This window comes from Haemorhous mexicanus, chromosome 6 (genome assembly GCF_027477595.1).
Source record: "Haemorhous mexicanus isolate bHaeMex1 chromosome 6, bHaeMex1.pri, whole genome shotgun sequence".
Classification (NCBI taxonomy): domain Eukaryota; kingdom Metazoa; phylum Chordata; class Aves; order Passeriformes; family Fringillidae; genus Haemorhous; species Haemorhous mexicanus.
The window spans coordinates 42732888-42751078 of NC_082346.1; the positions used below are offsets into that span (position 1 = coordinate 42732888).

The following is an 18191-nucleotide window of genomic DNA, read 5'->3' on the forward strand; positions in this document are numbered from 1 at the left end:
TAATTTTTAAAATATTTTATTTATTATACAAACTATTTACAAAATCAGCTACTACAACCACAGGCTTCCAAATTTTGGCTGAACTCTGCCAGAAATTCACCAGAGGGAAGTAGGATTTGACCTGTATCATTGACAGCTCCTGGTTTCTATAAACATGCAACATGGCCTGCAGGTTCAGGCTGAAGCCAGGCCCCCTGCACCTCAAAGCAGCTTCAGGAAACACAGAACGTGTCTAAGATGGTATCAGGATCCTAATGATTTCTACAGAAGAGTCTCTATTAAGTGGCAATAAATAAGGAGTAAAAAAGGGAAGGAATGAGCCTCTGCTGGAAGTAACATACAGTATAGGTGACCAAAGCACATCCCCATTGGCAGCGCTAAGGGCAGCATTAAAAGTGACTGTACTGAGAGAGGATGTAAAGGTAGAGAAAAGTTTAGAAATATTGTGGTGGAACTCAGGAACATGGGGCAGCCTGGGGCCTGTGCACACAGAGGGGATGGGTTTAGTTGACTTAGAGTACCCATCCCAGCTCTGACTGCACTTGTGTTAAGAAGGAAATCCTTGGCATCTTCACAGCTGCTGGGAAGTGCTGGGTGCTTGCTGCAATGAAACAAGAAGCATTTAGGAGCTCTTTCCAGTAGAAGTCCACTCAGTGGTCAGCATTCTCAGAATAAAAAAAGGCCAGTTCAAGAGAAGAAGGGAGAAGATTCCTGAGGGAGATGTCACTGTCAGAGCTGGCCAATAGCTACAGGACTGAAAACATCCTCAACGAGGTGAGGCTACAATATGGAAAAAACACCAAGCCATGTCTCCCAACAAAGTGGAGTTAAGCTGAGCACCACCACCTCCTCTCAGTCCCCTGGGAAAGCACTGAAGCGGTGGCACAGTGAACACAGGAGCTGTAACTCTACTGACCAGGGAAGCCACCTGCAGTATAAATAAAATGGTACCATACTCTCCACCCAAGAAACGTCAGAACCTTGCAGAATGCAGCCTGCACTAAAAAAGGGAGAACAGCCACTACTAATGTGATCTGTCAGAGCACAACAGTGGCAACTATCAAGCTGGCAGCCTCGCAGCACCTCAGTGCCAGTGAGGAAATGAATTCACAAGGCAAAGAAATCCCCCTGAGTAGTCTCAATGTTCAGCTGACTGCTTTTTGGCACCAAAATGGCTTTTTTTTTCTGTAAAAAAAAAGAAGTAACACACTCAGCCCAAGAATGACTAAGGTGCTTCCTTAAAAACATTTTATAGATGTAGAATATTTCCCACAAATTCCCAGTCAATTTAACCAAGCTATATTTGAAAAGCACACACAGTTAACTTAAAATATCCCTACTGTGCTCAAGTCTGACCGGATCAGCCTGAGGACAGCAGAAGGGGACTGAAGAGGATGATGTGACATTTTATCCAATACAGTGTTCTAAAATTAGCTCAGGGATGCCAGTCTGAGAATCCATTCTGGAAGACATCCAGGAATTCCATAATCCAGTGAAAGCTTACATTGCAGGTAGTAGCAATGAATTTCTCCCACTATGACCCCTGCCTGCCTTTGACTTACTTGTAGACTGTAGAAAGCAAAGATCTTGAATCTTGCTTCACTGAAGAACTCAAGGTTTCCAGATTCCCCTTCCCTTTACTTCCCTGGGAAGGGCTGAATGGATTGCCAACTACAACAGACCCCAATCACAAGCTTACTTCTGATTCTGGTCTATCCCCACTCCTTTCCCCACAAGCCAGACAATGGTGGGTGCAAGCTGTTGAGTGACCACTTAAGTGAAATTCTAGTTAACATTTTGTGCTGGAAAGCTAACATCACTGAATGGAACACGTGGAAAAGAAAGATGAAGAAAGATGGTAAGAAGGTTGAAAGGGCAGAAATCTAGCTGCTCTCCAGGCACCAGCAACTCCCTGGACACTCTGCCTGAAATGCAGTAGAGAAAGAGAAGCCTCCGGCTGCTGCATGATAGAGGTAGAAGCCAAGATCCTGTGGGATGCTGGGGTGGAGGTACCATGTTCTGCCCAGTACCATCATCCCAACAACAAATGCAAGCACAGTGCACACTGTAGCTGCTTATTGATCTGTCACTGTTAGCACATAACATACATACCCTGAAGGTGAATGTGGGATAGGCATTGGTGCTCAGCATTGAGGGATCACACTCATGCCCATACTCTCTCTCCTGAGGAAGGGAAAAGAAGGCAAGGGCATGGAATAGCTTCCTGTGCAACATCAACTGTCAGAAACATTCAGTGGAGGAGAAACTCCTCTTCCAGTTAGTTTGCAGAAGCTAATAACCAGCCACTGCTGGAGAAGGGCGCTTCTGCTGCCGGACCCTGGCGGAGGTAGTACAGGATCACTGTCAGGGCCAGCACTTGTGCTCCAATTAGATTGTTTTCCTCTTTGGGTTACTCCCTCCAGTGGATACTGCCCTTTTTTCTCTGTGGCACAGGCAACAACAGCATCCAGAGCAAGATGGAGAAGGAGAACCAGAAACCCTTCTGGGTCAGGTGCTGAAAGGATGGACAACTCTATTCCCCTCATGAATCATAGTGAGATATCAGGGAGCATCACTGGGGGAGTTGAGCCAAGGTAAAGGAAGCTACTAAGACTTCCTATGAGCCAAGGCTTCCAGCAGAGCTCCATGCTGGTCTTCCCTCTTCCTCCTAGAGAGCTACAGTAAAGGCAGCTCAGCAGATCTCCTGCACCTCAATGTAACTTCTGCTTATGAACTTCATCTTCTAACAGAAGGATGGGTATACAGGGCGCGTGGAAATCAAGTGCAATATCTCCTTGACAAATGCAACAGTCCTTTTGCTTTTTCACATTGAACCAAAGGGAGAACGAGGAAAAGGGAAAAAATGAGCTCTTGATGACATATTTGGGATACAGAAAGGCCACATGACATCTTCTGGATGACAAATTCCTTTACAAGGAGTCTTTGCTCTGCCTCCACTGCCCAAGTGAAGGGAAGGAGAACAAGCAGAGGATTGAACTTGGGTCTTGCCACAAAGAGCTGAGAGGCTAAATGGTCCCCTGGGAAGGGGAAATCACAGCATGCCAAATCCCTCACAACCCTCGCTGATAGCTAGCTGCAGCATCTTGTGCACTTCTTCATAGGAATCATAAGTAGGGAGGCACAGCTGGTTAAAACTGTAAAAAAAAAAAGAAAAATTCCATTCAAACTAGGTCTGAGAGGGAACCACCCCCATTAGCTGCCTTCAGATGGATTGAATGGATTGACACAAGCATCATACATGTTACACTGTTTGCCCACCACAACTGGCTGGTGTCATTCCCAAAAGCACAAGGAAGAAAGTCCTACCACCCCAGGATACTTGCCAAGTGTGGGCTGTCGGCAAAGTACTGTGAGTTGGAGCTGCAATGATCTGGAAAGATGGACAGAGTGCAGCAAACCCTCCTGGGGGCAGCTGGGAGGAACCAGTAGTGAACTGCAAAAGCCTGGCCAGCTCTTCCTGTGTGAAACTGGAAACCACAGTCCAAAACCACCTCATGACCTGTTATGAACCAGGAAAGGTAAATACAGGTCAGCCAAGGAAATCAAGCAAACGCGTCAGCAACTTACAAGAATATCAGTCAATTGCAGTCACAAGCAGGTGTTCTATTAACAGTTAGACTTGATTTGTTTTACCAGGATGACACATAGAGGCAAGTATTGCATAGTTCCTAATCAGTAAAGAGGTGTCCCATACTACTATCTCCCATCAATCCTTTCCCTTAAAGCAGAAAGGCTTCTTCTGCTTCTGCTCTCGCTTCTTCTGCTTCTGCTCTCCCCACAGAGATTTTATTTTTAGAAATACCTGCATAGGCAATGAGGTAGGTTTACAACACAGAAAGCGCACTTCCTTCTTGTACTATGTTAATTTTTTAGTTTTTCACATCATCTGGTACTTCTGCAGGCAAGTGGAACCATCCCAGTGTTTACAGATTGAAAACACAAGTTTCTATCTGTTTTTGTCTGGGGTGTTTTGGCAGCTTCCATTATTTTTCTAAACAAAGCTGCTACTACTCCCATACCCCTCCCACTGGGAAATGCAGAAAGGGATGAGAACCATTAGAGGGTACAAATTTAGGCTACTACATCAGTAGTACCACAGCACTGAACTCCAAACACTACATGTGGGTTGCAAGCATGTTTTTCAAGCATCTCTTAGAGATAAGTATATCACCATGAACATCTTTGGTAGCAGTAATTCCCACCAACTCCTCCTGACTCCCTGCTGAACTGTTCATAATTAGAGCTGTGGTGGATTTTTTTAAAGAGACCACTGCTGACAATTTTACTTGCTGGTATGTGATTAAGCATCAGCTTTAGTCAGTCAGAAGGGATCTCTCTAGGGGGAAACATTATATCATAATGTGTACAGTCCTACCTGACCCCTACATTTTTCAGTTTGTCCTTCCGAAAAACTAAATTCCAACCAATTCTGCTGTATTTGGAATAACTGGTTTCAACAAGCAGGAAGGAGAAAACCTTTCATTTACCTTCTCACGGAAGTGCCAAGATCCTCCTACCACTACAGCATGTGCCTTGAAGTCACATACACTGATATCTCCAGTACCACACATAAGCAGCTGAAAGGCAAGAGACTGCAGTCAGAAAGTCAGGAGCCCAGGAAACAAGGCAACAGCTGCTCTGCAAACTGCAGATGTTTAAAGTCCTCAGACAAGGAACATTTTAGTTTATTCCCAGATCCAGAAAGCACTCAATTTGTCAGACAGGATGGGAAGTAAATGTAGAGCTGCTTAGGGAGGCAGCAATTACCTCAAGCTCATTCTCATCAAAAATAGCCAGGAGGTTCTCAGGAACTAATTCATTAAGACCTGGAAGAGAAAAGCAGCATGTGGTATGCCCTGGGACATAAAGGCAGAGAGGAGCAGGGAGCAGGCAGCATGTTACCTTTCAGGAAGTGATCCACCTCCTCTCTAACCTGATTCGCCAGCCTGTACTGTGCAAGCAGATTTAGGTACAAAATTTTGTTCTCATTGGTCACTGGTACTTGAGCTCCTCCTGCCACTAGTTCTACCACCTGAAAACAGAACACTTGACATGAGCGTGATCAGTAGCATTCCCCAAACCTGAACTCCCACCCACAAAAAAACCAAGAAAGGAGTTACTTCCCAGAGCAAGCTCAATTTTCTGGGGCATAGCAGAGTTCTTGGTCCCCCACTGCTGCAGGTAGTAGGGGTTAAACCTTCCCACTTTCAGGAATTGCTTCCCTCACCTTCTCCAGCTGTCCTGTTTTGCTATACTTCTCTTCAGCAAAGACCAGGTCCATCTCACTCACATCATTGTTCAGTATGAAGCACACTTTGGATTTATAGAATTCTGGGTCATCCGTTTCAAAATACTGTGCAAAAGAATAAGAAAGCAGGGACATAGAAGAAAGAACAAAAAAACCCTTACATTGTGAGCCAGAATCCTGAGTCTGCTACTACACCAACATTCAACTTCTCCCCAGACCAACACAGCCTTCAGACAGAGCTGGGCAGCTTTACCTTGTAATGCATCCGAAGTCCTATGATCTGAGCCAGGAAGGAGCGAGTGAAGCGAGCCCGAACGAGCTGTTTGTAAGCCCCTCCCAGAGATGACTCATACAGACACTTCCCCACCAGGCGGCCCGCAAACTCATAGACTTTGAGTCGTAAATACGTGGGACGCCCTGGGTTCGGATGCACCTGCAAAGAAACAGCAAAATGAAATATCCAGCTACCAGACTGACCAGCACAAATAGCAAATATGGGACCATTTCAACTCACTACATCTCTCAAGCTGGCCAAGGAGCTTTCGTGTAATGCTCTCAAAGCCAAGCACTAGAAATCAAATGCCTAAGCATGTGTAGGAAGAACATGAAATGTTTCACATGCATGGGAAAGAAGCTGTATGAGAGCAGAAATGGACTCCAAAATATTCAGACCAAACAAAACCTCTAAACACTTTGATGTCACCTCCTCTTGCCCAAAAATCCAGCCTTCCCTGCTGACTTGCCACCCTTTACTGCTCATCCAGCCAGTTATTTGACACTTCAGTGGGTTAAGATCATTAAGCAAAGCTTTGATGAAGGCAATCTAAAGAAGAGTGAGGTAGCACAACACTTAACAGCAGCATTGTTTAACCATCAATGGTCACATTTCTGTGCATTCAGCATAGGAACTGCAGACTCACCAAGGCCTGGTTGTTATCACTAAAGCGGATAAACAGTTGATTGGTGGTATCAAATAATGCCTTACAAATGAGCTCAAACCACTCTCTGCGTGGACCTCCCCAGTCCAGAGCTACAAAATAAAACAAGCTTGGTCATCCAAACTGGGTCATCAGTTCAAGAGTTTCATGCATGCTGCTCAGTATTACCCAACACAAGAGTTCATCACAATAAACAGCTCTGTAGCAACGTGGCAGTAAGCAGGGACTGCAAAACTATAGGTTCTTTACCCAAACCTACTCCTAGTTGGTTTTTGTCTTTTTTCTTTTTTTTTTGTTTGGTTGGGTTTTTTTTAGGGCTAGAGGGGCAGGATTTACATAAGGCTTCAGGTCCCTATGTGAAGTAGCTCTAGTAGCTCTAGTAGAATAGCACCAGTAGGATAATTCACAAACATCTGTGAGAAAATCAAAGGGCTGGAAAGCCACAAAAGAATGGACATACTACAAGAAACCAGAATTTCAGACTAAAACTACTCCGCCATCATTCCTTTTCCTTCCTCAGCATATATATTCACAGGATAACTCACCTTCTTCATCCTGAAAAACCACTTCAAAGTTTTTGCTCCAGTCAGAAACAGAAAAATTTCTTGTTGCTTTAAATGACTGAAAACCAGAAGAAAATAGCAACAACCATTACTGCTTGGCACCCCATACCCAATAGGCAGTGCTGTACATGTGAATGGGCAAAGACAAAACCCCAATAGCCTAGCACTTGAAAGTATAAAAGTAAAAATTAGAAACACCTAAGGTCTAATTCTTATCTGACAAAGCCACAGAAGCCAATTCCTCATTTTCTGTTGTGAGACATTACCCACATAAAATACAGCTCATCTTAAAACAGTGTGAGGCCTTAGCACAGAAATATCACTCTCAAGGCTGCAGTAAAGTATTGTTTGAAGTATTAAAATGCCTGTGGGAAGGAGCAATTTCTGTAAAGCACTTTCAGCCCACGAATTCAATTTAAAATAGGAATGTTTCAAAGAGCACTACAAAATAGCTTGAAGAGAATTACTGAGTTCATACTTACAGCAAGTCACGATGCAAAAAAGTAATAAAATACCCCAAGTGTCTAAAATTTCCAGTGCCCTGATTCTGGACTCCAGTCCAGAAAGAAAATTTTAAAAGCTACACGGTAGTCTTTGGTCATACAGGTAGTTTTGGCTTAGTTTATCCTGAAACAGGTTGGAGCATCCTGCTACTCACACCTCTGGACTAAGCATGTTCATTGTGCCTATCAATCTTGGTCACTAGAGTTTATTTTTATTATCATCATCATCATTATTATGGCACTAGATTTATTCTTTCTTACTAGACTGTAACAATGCTCAAGACAGTGCAGGAATTTCCAAAACAACAGGAAAAAGTAGTCATGGAAATACTGTTTAGAAATGAAGTAATTTTGTCCAAGCTATTAACTGAAACATAATCTCATAAACACTGCAAGCTGGTACATGCAGAAAATATTCTGAAACACAAATTTACTGAGTATAAATCAAGGGAAATCCCAGCCACTCCTGTTTTCCTCAGAAATGTTCTTTCCATCTTTGCAACATTACTGTTGTGAGACGCAGGGGGAAACAATAAGTCAGGATAACTGCCTCCCCAGCATACAAAGTATTCAGAATGTCACTTAAGAACTGCATTATATGAATGACTAAGTTGTATTTTGGAAACACAACAGTTCAGGTCAGACGTGGTGAAGATTTTATTAAGGGACTCTACAGAATATTTTACCATCACTGTGAACCACTACTAGTAGCCTGTTGATGCAAGAGCTTCATTGCATCAGCTCAGGAACATCTAACTTGACAGCTTATCTTGATGAATGGCTCTGTGCCAGAAAAAAAGTAGATAAAGATTCAGGAGCTCTGTGTTCTGCTCCCATATCCAGTCCAGGTAGACAGCCTTTTTCCAAGCCTCGAGTTCCAATGTAAAGTAGGGACAGAGTAGCATCAGTAGATTTCCTGCTTTTGCAGGCTATGAATCCTTTTACAGAATCACAGAATCACTCAAGTTGAAAAAAAACCTCTAAGATCATCAATTCTAACCTTTGACTGGTCCCTACATTGTCAACTAGCCCATGGCACTAAGTGCAACACCCAGGCATTTCTTGAACACTCCACAACCTCCCTGAGCACTCCTTTCCTGTGTTTAACAACTCCCTCTAAAGCTGCCCGCTGGCATCTGCCTTGAAACAGAGGGACTAACCATTTTCAGCACGGCTGCCCTAGCACATTCCAATCTGGACTTCTTCAGGCACTGAGCAGAATAAGAAGGACGGAGGAAGCCCCGGCTAAGGTAGAATGACTCGTTCACTCACCGACTCCAGCAGGCAGTGGCGGCTGACCTTCAGCGTGACCTTCGAATGAGGTCTTTTCATGTGCACCTGACGCAGCTCTCGCTGAAAGAAGTTCACTTTGTCTTGGAAGGTTTCAGAGCCTCCTGAGAAGAGTGACAATTTGGGTAAGGCCTGAGATGTCAATACCTCAAACATCTACAGACCACTCCTAAGATTAACTGCACAGATCAGCTTTACAGCCCCAAAGTGCATATACCACAGCAAGGTTTAGAGACAGAACTCTAAAGGTAGTTTTGCAATTAATCTTGCTGGTATTCATACTCACAGGTGCACTTTCAAAGAGCCTGACAGAGAAGCCAAGCTGAAAAGACACAGCTGCTGTGATGAAGTACATTCACTGGAAGCACCAATGGGAACAGAGCATGATACTCCAGGAACCAGAGTTCTCATCAGAAGTCATTCAGTGCCAGCAATCTTTATTCCCCAGGGAAACTAGCAGACCCAAGTGCTAACTTCCTGACTACTGTACCCACCTCACTGTCCCTTTACCTATGTTTTTATGCAGAGAGAGAATGAAAGTGGCTGCCAAGATGTTCCTCTCCTTGCAGCTGAGCTCCACAGGGGGTTGGATTCCATCATCCACCACCAGTGTCAGTAATTTGTGCACAGGATCAGGACCAAGGTATGAAAACTAGCAGCAAAAAGATGCAAGAAAGGGTAAACCCATCATGCAGAAGGCACAGTTATGTTCAGTAGACAGAGCAACACCACCTGTGCTTTTAAGACTTTCTCTGCTCCCTGACGTGTATGCAGTTAACAAGAAAACTATTTCAAGCATCCAGACTCCATTTAGGAAGCTGCCTTAAACTTCACACACAATTCTGAGGGCTTCAATGGACACAATCACAGCATTTTAGGAAGGTTATGAGGAAAATAACCAAGAAAAATGCAAAGGAATCAAGATTTTTGCCTAGCATTGGGACAAAAGGCAGGAAAGAGTGGTAAGACTGGCACCTAGTCACAAATATTAGCAAAACTTCTGCACTGAGAGGGGATTGCAGGGTTGAAATTTATGCCACACAACACAAATTTATGAAATTTATGTTGTTCTGTGGGTGGAAGCCCTTCTCTTCAAAAGAAAAAAGAGACTGTGATTCACAAGGATGACAAGCTAACAACGTGGAGGTGCAGTGACAGGTACATGGAAAGAGGCTCACCTTTGTGCCAGGGCACACTCTAAAGGTGAAAAGGCGCCATGGAATGATCTTCAGGTAAAATTCTTTCACTGAGAATTGCTGAGTAACCACAAGGAAAAGAAAACGTTAAATGTCACACATCTCTTAAGGGGTGTCCCCGAAACACATGAGGCAGAAGACAGATCTATAAGGCTAGACCTCCCTTAAACCCCAGGAACAGGCTTCTTGCAGCATTTGGCACAATACTTGAGAAAAGCTTTAAAGCTCCACAGAAGTGTAAGCAACTTGTCGGTAAGCCTTCACTGCATGCATTTATGACGCATGTGGGATGCCAGCATGACACAGATTTTACAGCAGTAAGCTATTGTGCTCAGCAGAACGTCACCAGTCTAATTGGAAAGTAATCTTAAGCACACTTGAGAAGCTGAATTCAGGACAAGATTGTAATGCACTGACAAAAAGGTCTTACCAAAAGTCACACCAACGGACTACTCCTACCACTCCCCAGTTTTCATTATCATTTTAAACATCTTTTAAAAAGCACTCGCAATTGCTAAATTCAAGAGATTTGCCTAAATTTACTCTCAGTGTATTTCTGCTGGAACAACTGACTAACTGCACAACTTCTGTCTTCTGGAAAGCAAGTTAAGATGAAATTTTAGCATCTTTAGACAAAAGAAAACCATTTCCTGCACAAACCTTTCCTAGCTGCAATGACTGGAAAAACTGACCACCAGCATTTGTCCACAAACAAGCCAAATATGAGCAACTCTTTAAAATAGCAGCATGGTAACAGTTTTATGCTGTTTCTATTTCTATACATGGAGACATCCAGGGATACAATTATGCAAGCCTAAGAATCACATTAACAATTTTGGCACCTAAAGGGAGCTTCTAACAGTACTTACTTCTGGTGATCTACTTTACCAGGTAATGCAACAGAAAAGAGTATGTAAGTCCAAAACAATACACCAAGGGTGAAAGGATGCTGAGCTCACAAGGACATAGCACTAAAAGTCAGTTCTTAGAGCCATATGCAGCACAGATTTAGAAATCTCTAGCAGCTCCCTTCATCATGGAACTGTTTCCCAGCCCTCTTTCTCCCTTTGGCAAGAAAGCAATTCCTGGATTAATCTTTCACTTTGATATTTATCACTGCATTTTTCAGAATGCATTTGAAGAGACAGATGAACAAAATGAATTTAAATGCATGATTAGATTTAGAGGAATTTTCTTTCTAGTTTCTGAATACTTTTAGGCAACAATAATGGAAAATAGTTACTGTTAACATATTCTTATTATAAGAGAACCCCCAGTTTCTCCTGTTTCTTCTACTTATGAATTTACTCTTTGTTCTCTAACCATTTTTTCCCTTTTTCTATTCAGCAAAACATTCCAGAAACAGGACAAAGACATAAAATCTGAAAAGGTGAGAATCCCTTAAGTTGGAATTTACAGCTATCAGAAACTGAGAATAGGAATTGCAGGTCTGACCTGAGAAAAGCAATGGAAAGGCAAACAGAATATCTATTGAACAATCAGCAAGAAAATTTCCAGTAGGATTTGGATCAGACCTAGAAAGATTCTAAAATCTAAAAACACAATCCTAAAACTTCAAGTTCTAAAACACACTCCTAAAACATTCAAGGCTCATTTTAACATTATTCTCAGTCACAAGCTCCATGTTTGCCATAAGCAAACTTTTTTTTAACCATATCTGAGGCACCTGAATCTGGAGCTAAGATACAGAGCACAAGGAAGCTCTTCAGTTACAGCATACTTTAAACATGCCACTCGAGTGTGGCAACTTTCTGATATCTACCTTAGGTGACACATAGCAGTAGACTTTTTTAGGCTTCTTCACTTTCTCAGGGGTCTGGCTGTCAGAAGGAGAATCTTCATCTTCATCCTCAATGGCAGTAGAGGGACGGCGCTGGGAGGAGCTCAGGTGCACTGGTGGAAGTTGCCACTGAGTGTTGGTGTAACTAGGAGCATCGTAAAGGTAAGCTTCAAAATAAATACTGACACCTGAGGTGGACACATTGCGTTCTACAATGTTCTTTTCATTCTCTGAGGGAAATAGATATGAAAGAGTTGTGTAAATCCTAATGGAGACAAGAATGAAAAAGAATGCACAGGCTACCACCAAATCAGTGACTTTGATGTTAAAGAAAAGATTGTACATCCAAAGGAAAACCTGGTCAAGTGAAATTTTGATAAAGAGAACCCAGGAGTGGGATGAAAGATGGTTGTTTGTCTGTTAGTGACTGGTTGAAGAAAAAAGGCATAGAGAACCTCCCTTTCAGAGCACCAGCCTGAAGGTATAGCCACTTGACAGCCACACTGAAGTCTGGCTAACCCCTGAAGAAACCAGGAATTATAGCATTGTAAATTAAAAAAACCAAATACCACATAGGTTACATGCAGTGTTCTTCCTCCATATAATTTAACATACAATACATGACTGGCTCAGATGCCAGCTACTAGCAAGCAATAAAAATTGCCTGATTTCAGAGGTAAACCTCCTGAAATAGGGTAAAACTACTTGTTTTTATCTGCTGATGGATCAGAGAGTATCAGCTCCCAGAGACCTCCCCTGTTAGAATTAAATTCATTTACCTTAATATATTTAAATGAATAAGCTTTCCTTTAGCAAGTAAGCATAGCCAGCCTGCAGGGAAGTCACAAATAGCTCTGCTCCATGAGTGTGCAAAGCACATTGCAAGAGGACATCTGGAGAATGAACACAATACCAATGAGGTATTGACTCACCACTTAGAACAATGATGTCAAAATCACCATTGCTTATGGGCTGGTTCTGGTAGGAGATGCAGGCATGGAAACACCCCCTCGAGTGCAAGGTGAGTCGGAAGAACACCTCACAAGTCTGCCGATTGGACACCACAGACTTCTCAAACACCACATCAGAGCTCTCTTCTTCTTGAGGCCCCAGCTAAACAGAAAACAAATTAATAAAAGGAACTCTGCAGCTCACCTGATGTCAAGCAGCAAGGGGTGAGGCTGCACTCACCTCATGGATGGAGAGGCTGTAATTGTGCTCATCTATCAAGGACACAGAATTGCTGGTGGGATTGTCATACTCATCTCTGGGAGCTATCTGCAGAGTGTGCTGCTGCCCACAGGTCAGCACCAGAGTGGAGAAATGGCAGACAATTTTGGTTTTGGAGGGAACCACCATTCCTGAAGCAGACAACAATAGTTTAGAGTCAAATAAATTCCAAGATGAAGCTACAAAAAGCAAAAGAAAACCAACCAGGGGCACAATACCCTTGAAAATGGATCAAATCTAAACACATTCTATGCCCCTACATTAAATAAGCAAAGTATCTGAGCACTGAAGTATATGGTGCAGTGCACACTGTGTGCCTTGCATCAGAGACTTAATACTAACAAAGCAAACTAAGTTACTAGTCCTCTAAAGAATGCTTTTCCACCATTCTAACTTTCTGCTCAGGAACTTGCTCCCACTGCACATACAAAATATAAGCTAGCTGACACCCAAGAAAACCTGCAGATGCAGCTTACCAAACAAAATTTATTTGGGTTAAACCTAAGCTTCTTTCTGAAGGGATGTTTTAGCAAGCTTTGTATCGATTCACAAAGCAATGAATAGAGGTCCTTTCAATGACATGTACATGAAACATAAAAGAAGCCAAGTGGGGTCAAAAAAACAGAAGTAGAAGGAAACAAATTTTAGATGGATAAAAAGGAAATATTTTTACCAAAGTGTGTAATCAAAGGTATTAACTGCTCCAGAAGATTACAAGAATAGAGTAGGGTGTTCAGAAAAAAAAGAGGCAAATTATGACAGCATCTCCTACTCAGATATGAATAACTCAATACTTTCACAAAAGGCACTCTCTGACTACTAGATGGATTATGAAGAAGCTAATACAAAATGGAGAATGTGACAGAAATGGATAGGGATTTTAAGTAGCACTAATGACTAATTTTATAAAGCAGTTTCTGTTTTGTTATGTACTGGTAGTCACAAGTATGTTTTACTCATGGGTCTGTTGCTGGAATCCACACATGGCAGGAGGAAAACGGTGAATGGTAACCCTTTCCCTGTCACCCACCTATTTTAGCTGGAAACACATTTACCTAAGGGCCTCCATGACCTCCAAATCTACTTTGAATCATTACAGGGCCACTTAGATCTTACCTGGCTGAAAAACCTTGTAGTAGGGGCTGTAGGCCACATTCAAGCCACCGAGTTTTACAGTGATTTCGTATCTCCCAGCCCTGCGCACAGTGAAAGCCACTTTCACCACATTGGAATTGGGCTCTTGAAGAACTTCCTGGGTTACAGGAATATCAATTGCTAACTCCACATGGCAGATGTGAACTCGCAGCCCCACAGGTCGGTGAGCAGGGAAGGGTTGCCCATTTTTATAGAATAACTGCATGGAAACAGAGAAGTCCGGGTCAGCAAAAACATACAGTGCACAGAGGAGGGGAAAACAAGTTGCCTTAGGAAAGGGCAAGTACCTCCGTTCAGAAAAGGAGAAGTAATTAATAGACAGCTTTGTCACACAGACTGTGCTCTCCAAAATGAACAAGGACAAGTGGGCATTGAACAGCCCCATTCTCTCTTGTGCTGGGGTTCAGATGCATGCCCTGAAAAGAACATGCCTCTAGGCATTTCCCATCTGCACTTGTAGTGCAATATTAGAGCAGAAATCATGAGAACCCACTAGCAAAAGGAAAAAAGTAAAGCCATACCCTTTCAGAGAAACAAGCAGATCTTGTTCATTTGTACAGCTAAGCTCTGAAAAAAACTCTTACCAATTTGTTACAGAAAACAGTGTGATGAAGATGCTGACCTAAGGAGCTGACCCAGTCTTTACTGCTAAGAAGCATCATAATGAAAACAACACATTAGACAAAATCACAAGCAGCTCAGTCACCAAAGTGATCTCCTGGACAATTTCAGAAGGTAACATACCTCAACCACTAGTTCCTTACAAGGAAAGAATTACACCTTGAAACTCTATATGCATGGCTCTTCAAGAGCCAGCAGCTTGCTGGCCAGAGCCTGCCTACCATCTCCAATCAGCAGAATGCAGTCAGGAAAAAGTTACTATTATTCCCTGTTTCAAGGTAAGGGAGGGTGTAGGGCCTGAAGTCATTTGCATCTTGACTGACATCAGAAGAAACTAGTGTATGCAAAGCTACTGTTTATGAATAAAGGGCCAGGCAAACGGCACACAAGCATGAAGTGAAAAGGTTAGTGAGTGTCAGCAAGGTGAAGGAAATAAATTTAAATAATAGGAACAGAACAAATCCCTTTTCCCCCAGCTTTTTTCACTGCCAGCACCCTGGAGTTAGACCTTCCCAAGAGGGATGGGTACGGCAACCTAGCTGAACCTTTCTTCATATTTTGATACCCTCCTGGATGGGAAGGTGGGATAGAAAGATAGGCACATAAACCCAGCAAAACCTTTCAAGTTGCTCAAACTTTCTCCACATAGCTACAAACTCTCTGTGTTCACTCAGCTTACTTCCCCTACACTTGGCCTTATGGGATTAGAGGGAAACAAGAGCCCTTGGCAGGCTTTTCCAGGTCTGACAGAATAACAATCCATTTTGCAGTTAATGGGGAGTGGCCACGAAGCTTTACAGCTCTTGGGTAGGTAAAATGCCCATTCCCACACCCTCAACTTCAGCTGCACAACCAAAAGATAGCACCACATTTGCTGAAGGCAAGGCTCAGCCTACTCACTTCCCAGTAAAGGAAGCAGCAGTCAGGACAAACCTGGGTCTCCTCTGGCTGCTCAGAGGATTCTGAAGAGAGGAAGATTAGGCCTTAGAAGCGCAAACCTCAAATACACACTTCAGAGTTTTGCACATTGTAACAGAGCAGAAGGCATAAACAGATAGCTTGCCAGTTACTTAATCCTCAGTGACATCTGGCTTAGCCCCAACAATAAAAAAAAACCATTTGAAGAGCCCACCCTTAACTCAGACCTCTGTTCCTGCCCACAAAGCTGTGTGGAAACAAAAATATTGCCTTACATGCACTCGGAAGGCCATGCTATGGCCCACCTCATAGGGGTCCTTCCAATCCCAGGAGATCTTGCAGGACCGGGGATCCAGGTAGTTGCCTCGCACGTAGTCATAAATAGTTCGCTCCCCTCGGCGCTCCCGGTCCTCATGCTGAAGGAAGCTGACTATACGTGCGGCAAGCTCAAAGAGGAACTTAATGGTGAAGAAGAAAGCTACAACAGATACTGTGATCCCACCTGCAGCAGGGAGAGAACAAAGAGTGGTTGCAGAAGCCAAGGTGGCTGAGTCAGGCTCTAAAATCCCCTCTGCATCAGCCAAAGATGCCTTTCTGTTAATGGAATTTTACTCAAATGCAAATTAGGTATTTAAGGCAGATGCTATTGTGTGAACATTTATGGTTTGTGTTATGATACAAGTAAGGTTAGAAAATATCAAGTCTCTTAAAACTCTGCAAATGACCGCAAACAAAGGAAATAGTTAAAGGTGGTAGAGAGTCTCAGGTAAGGCTTGCAGACATCCCAACAGAGACATGGAATTCCCTTCAAGTTGCAAGCTAGAACTACAGAGATTCCTTTAAGGGAAACAGATAAGCAGACAACTTCTGCACGTCACATTATGGCTGGATTAAGAAGCATCACAGAGGCAACAACCCTCCACTAGTTCTTGGAAGAAAAAGTAAGGGGATGGCTTAGGAATTATGCTAACGAAATGACTTTAGGATCAAGAAGAATGGTCTAGAGGCAAGTCTGCCAGATGGAGGGCACAGTGTGGGGTGACAGTAACTTCATGTTTGTTAGGTAAACTCTGAACTAAAATTAAATCAAAGGTTTTTAAGAAACCCTTCTAAAGCCTATGGAGAGGTCATCAAATACAGTGGCAGCCTTTCCTTCACTTACCAATAATGTAAAACATCAGGTCCCTTCGGTGAGACACACAGCCGAGGATCACAGCTGCATCTAGAACACAAAATAGGCCAAGTCCAGTCCAGTGACTCCCTCACACACACTGGACTAAATTTAATCTATGGTTCCTCAGAAAAAAATGCCTATTGATCACTTGTCTTCCTCTCCAAGGACATCTCTAAAGCATTATTCCAAAAGACTGAAATATGTGAAAAGTACAACATGCTACAATTAACAGTCCTCTCTCCATCACAGATTCCGATGCAGGGATCTATAAGAAGGACAACATATCATCCCTCTGAAAACAGTGAGAGGAGGCTCTGGGTAAGGCTCTGCAGGAAGGAGATGCTTTTTGCAGGATCACCAACTCCAACAACAGTGGCCAAAGCCACTTATCCAAACTGTCACACCTACTTACAAGCCATGAAGTTATCTTCTACTCTGATATGAAAGCATACATTACAGAGTCACCACCAAAATGGACAGAAGCTGAACCTTAGAAGAAAAAGCTATGGAATAAAAGAGTTGCAGACAAGACCATCTCCATTTGTTCAGAACAAACAAAATCCTTCTAGGGCAGCAGTGAATATATTTTTGCCCTGCAAGTCTACTACAGAACACATGAATGCAACTGGAAAAGAGTCCCCTTCTCACTTCTGCCAAGTGGAGCCTCTCTGCTGAAACTCTCACTGATCAACACAAAAGCTAAAACCTTTTGTGTGTACCCCATTAAGTTCACAGCAATTTTAAGTGACACCAATCTAGACTCAGGTTTTCACTGAGGGGACTGCTAAACAAACATGTAGTAAAAATACCACACCCAGAACAACATGCTGTGGGGTTGATAAGACATAGCTGACAGATGGAACAAGAGCAGCAGCAAGGAACGCGTGTGACAATTAGACAAAGGATTTGGCATACAGTAATGCATACAATATAGCTCACCATGTCACCATTCAGTTAGTGAGAAGCTACATTGTGCATTCAAGCTGCCTTTTTTTTTTGTTAAACAAACACAAAAGGGGAGTTATTCATCAGTCATCTCGACAGCAGCAATAACAGACATCAGCATGCAGAAAGCTTAAACCAGGTATTTCCCCCCAACAATAGCCATGACTTTCTAGCCCAGAAAACCCCCTTTGCTGGCCTCGGCACATAGTCCAGCCTTCCAACTAAAGAGCAATCACATACCTTTACACAAGTGCCCATGTTCTAAAAGCCAAAAAGAGGGTACCCATTCTTCAGCATCCTTCCGCCTTGTGCCCAGAACTGGGACAGACATCAGCAAGAAGAGGCCATAGAGAAGATTATCACAGAAAGAGTAACTCTTCGAACTTGCATCACAGAATCACTGCTGCTAAATAAGGACTTAAGCACTGCAGTTTCTTCCTCTTTGTGGAAAAAGAGTTGTCCTGCAGTGCTGTTTCCTTTAGCCTGCAGTTTGCTAGCTTTCCTGGAAAAGCAAAAAAAGGAGAGAGAAACGTTAGATGTCTACATTGTGGATAAATCTAGCAAGCAGAAACACATGAGAGGTGCAAG

General features: G+C 42.9%; 1 protein-coding gene across 1 annotated transcript in view; it reads right to left on the reverse strand.

Annotated features, from left to right (window-relative positions):
- The window catches only part of AREL1 (apoptosis resistant E3 ubiquitin protein ligase 1), a 22971-nt gene continuing 4780 nt past the window's right edge, over positions 1 to 18191 (reverse strand). Inside the window, exons 2-20 of the mRNA XM_059849984.1 lie at positions 17844 to 18105; positions 16647 to 16706; positions 15760 to 15986; positions 13907 to 14144; positions 12752 to 12921; positions 12493 to 12673; positions 11543 to 11790; positions 9742 to 9819; positions 9074 to 9215; positions 8546 to 8667; positions 6753 to 6828; positions 6190 to 6299; positions 5523 to 5702; positions 5249 to 5374; positions 4924 to 5053; positions 4789 to 4847; positions 4509 to 4598; positions 3345 to 3520; positions 1 to 3155 (exon numbers count right to left, since the gene is read on the reverse strand). Of these exons, the coding sequence (XP_059705967.1) occupies positions 3053 to 3155; positions 3345 to 3520; positions 4509 to 4598; positions 4789 to 4847; positions 4924 to 5053; positions 5249 to 5374; positions 5523 to 5702; positions 6190 to 6299; positions 6753 to 6828; positions 8546 to 8667; positions 9074 to 9215; positions 9742 to 9819; positions 11543 to 11790; positions 12493 to 12673; positions 12752 to 12921; positions 13907 to 14144; positions 15760 to 15986; positions 16647 to 16706; positions 17844 to 17934 (2607 nt within the window). The 5' untranslated portion in view covers positions 17935 to 18105 and the 3' untranslated portion in view covers positions 1 to 3052. The remainder of the gene's footprint in view (positions 3156 to 3344; positions 3521 to 4508; positions 4599 to 4788; positions 4848 to 4923; positions 5054 to 5248; positions 5375 to 5522; positions 5703 to 6189; positions 6300 to 6752; positions 6829 to 8545; positions 8668 to 9073; positions 9216 to 9741; positions 9820 to 11542; positions 11791 to 12492; positions 12674 to 12751; positions 12922 to 13906; positions 14145 to 15759; positions 15987 to 16646; positions 16707 to 17843; positions 18106 to 18191) is intronic.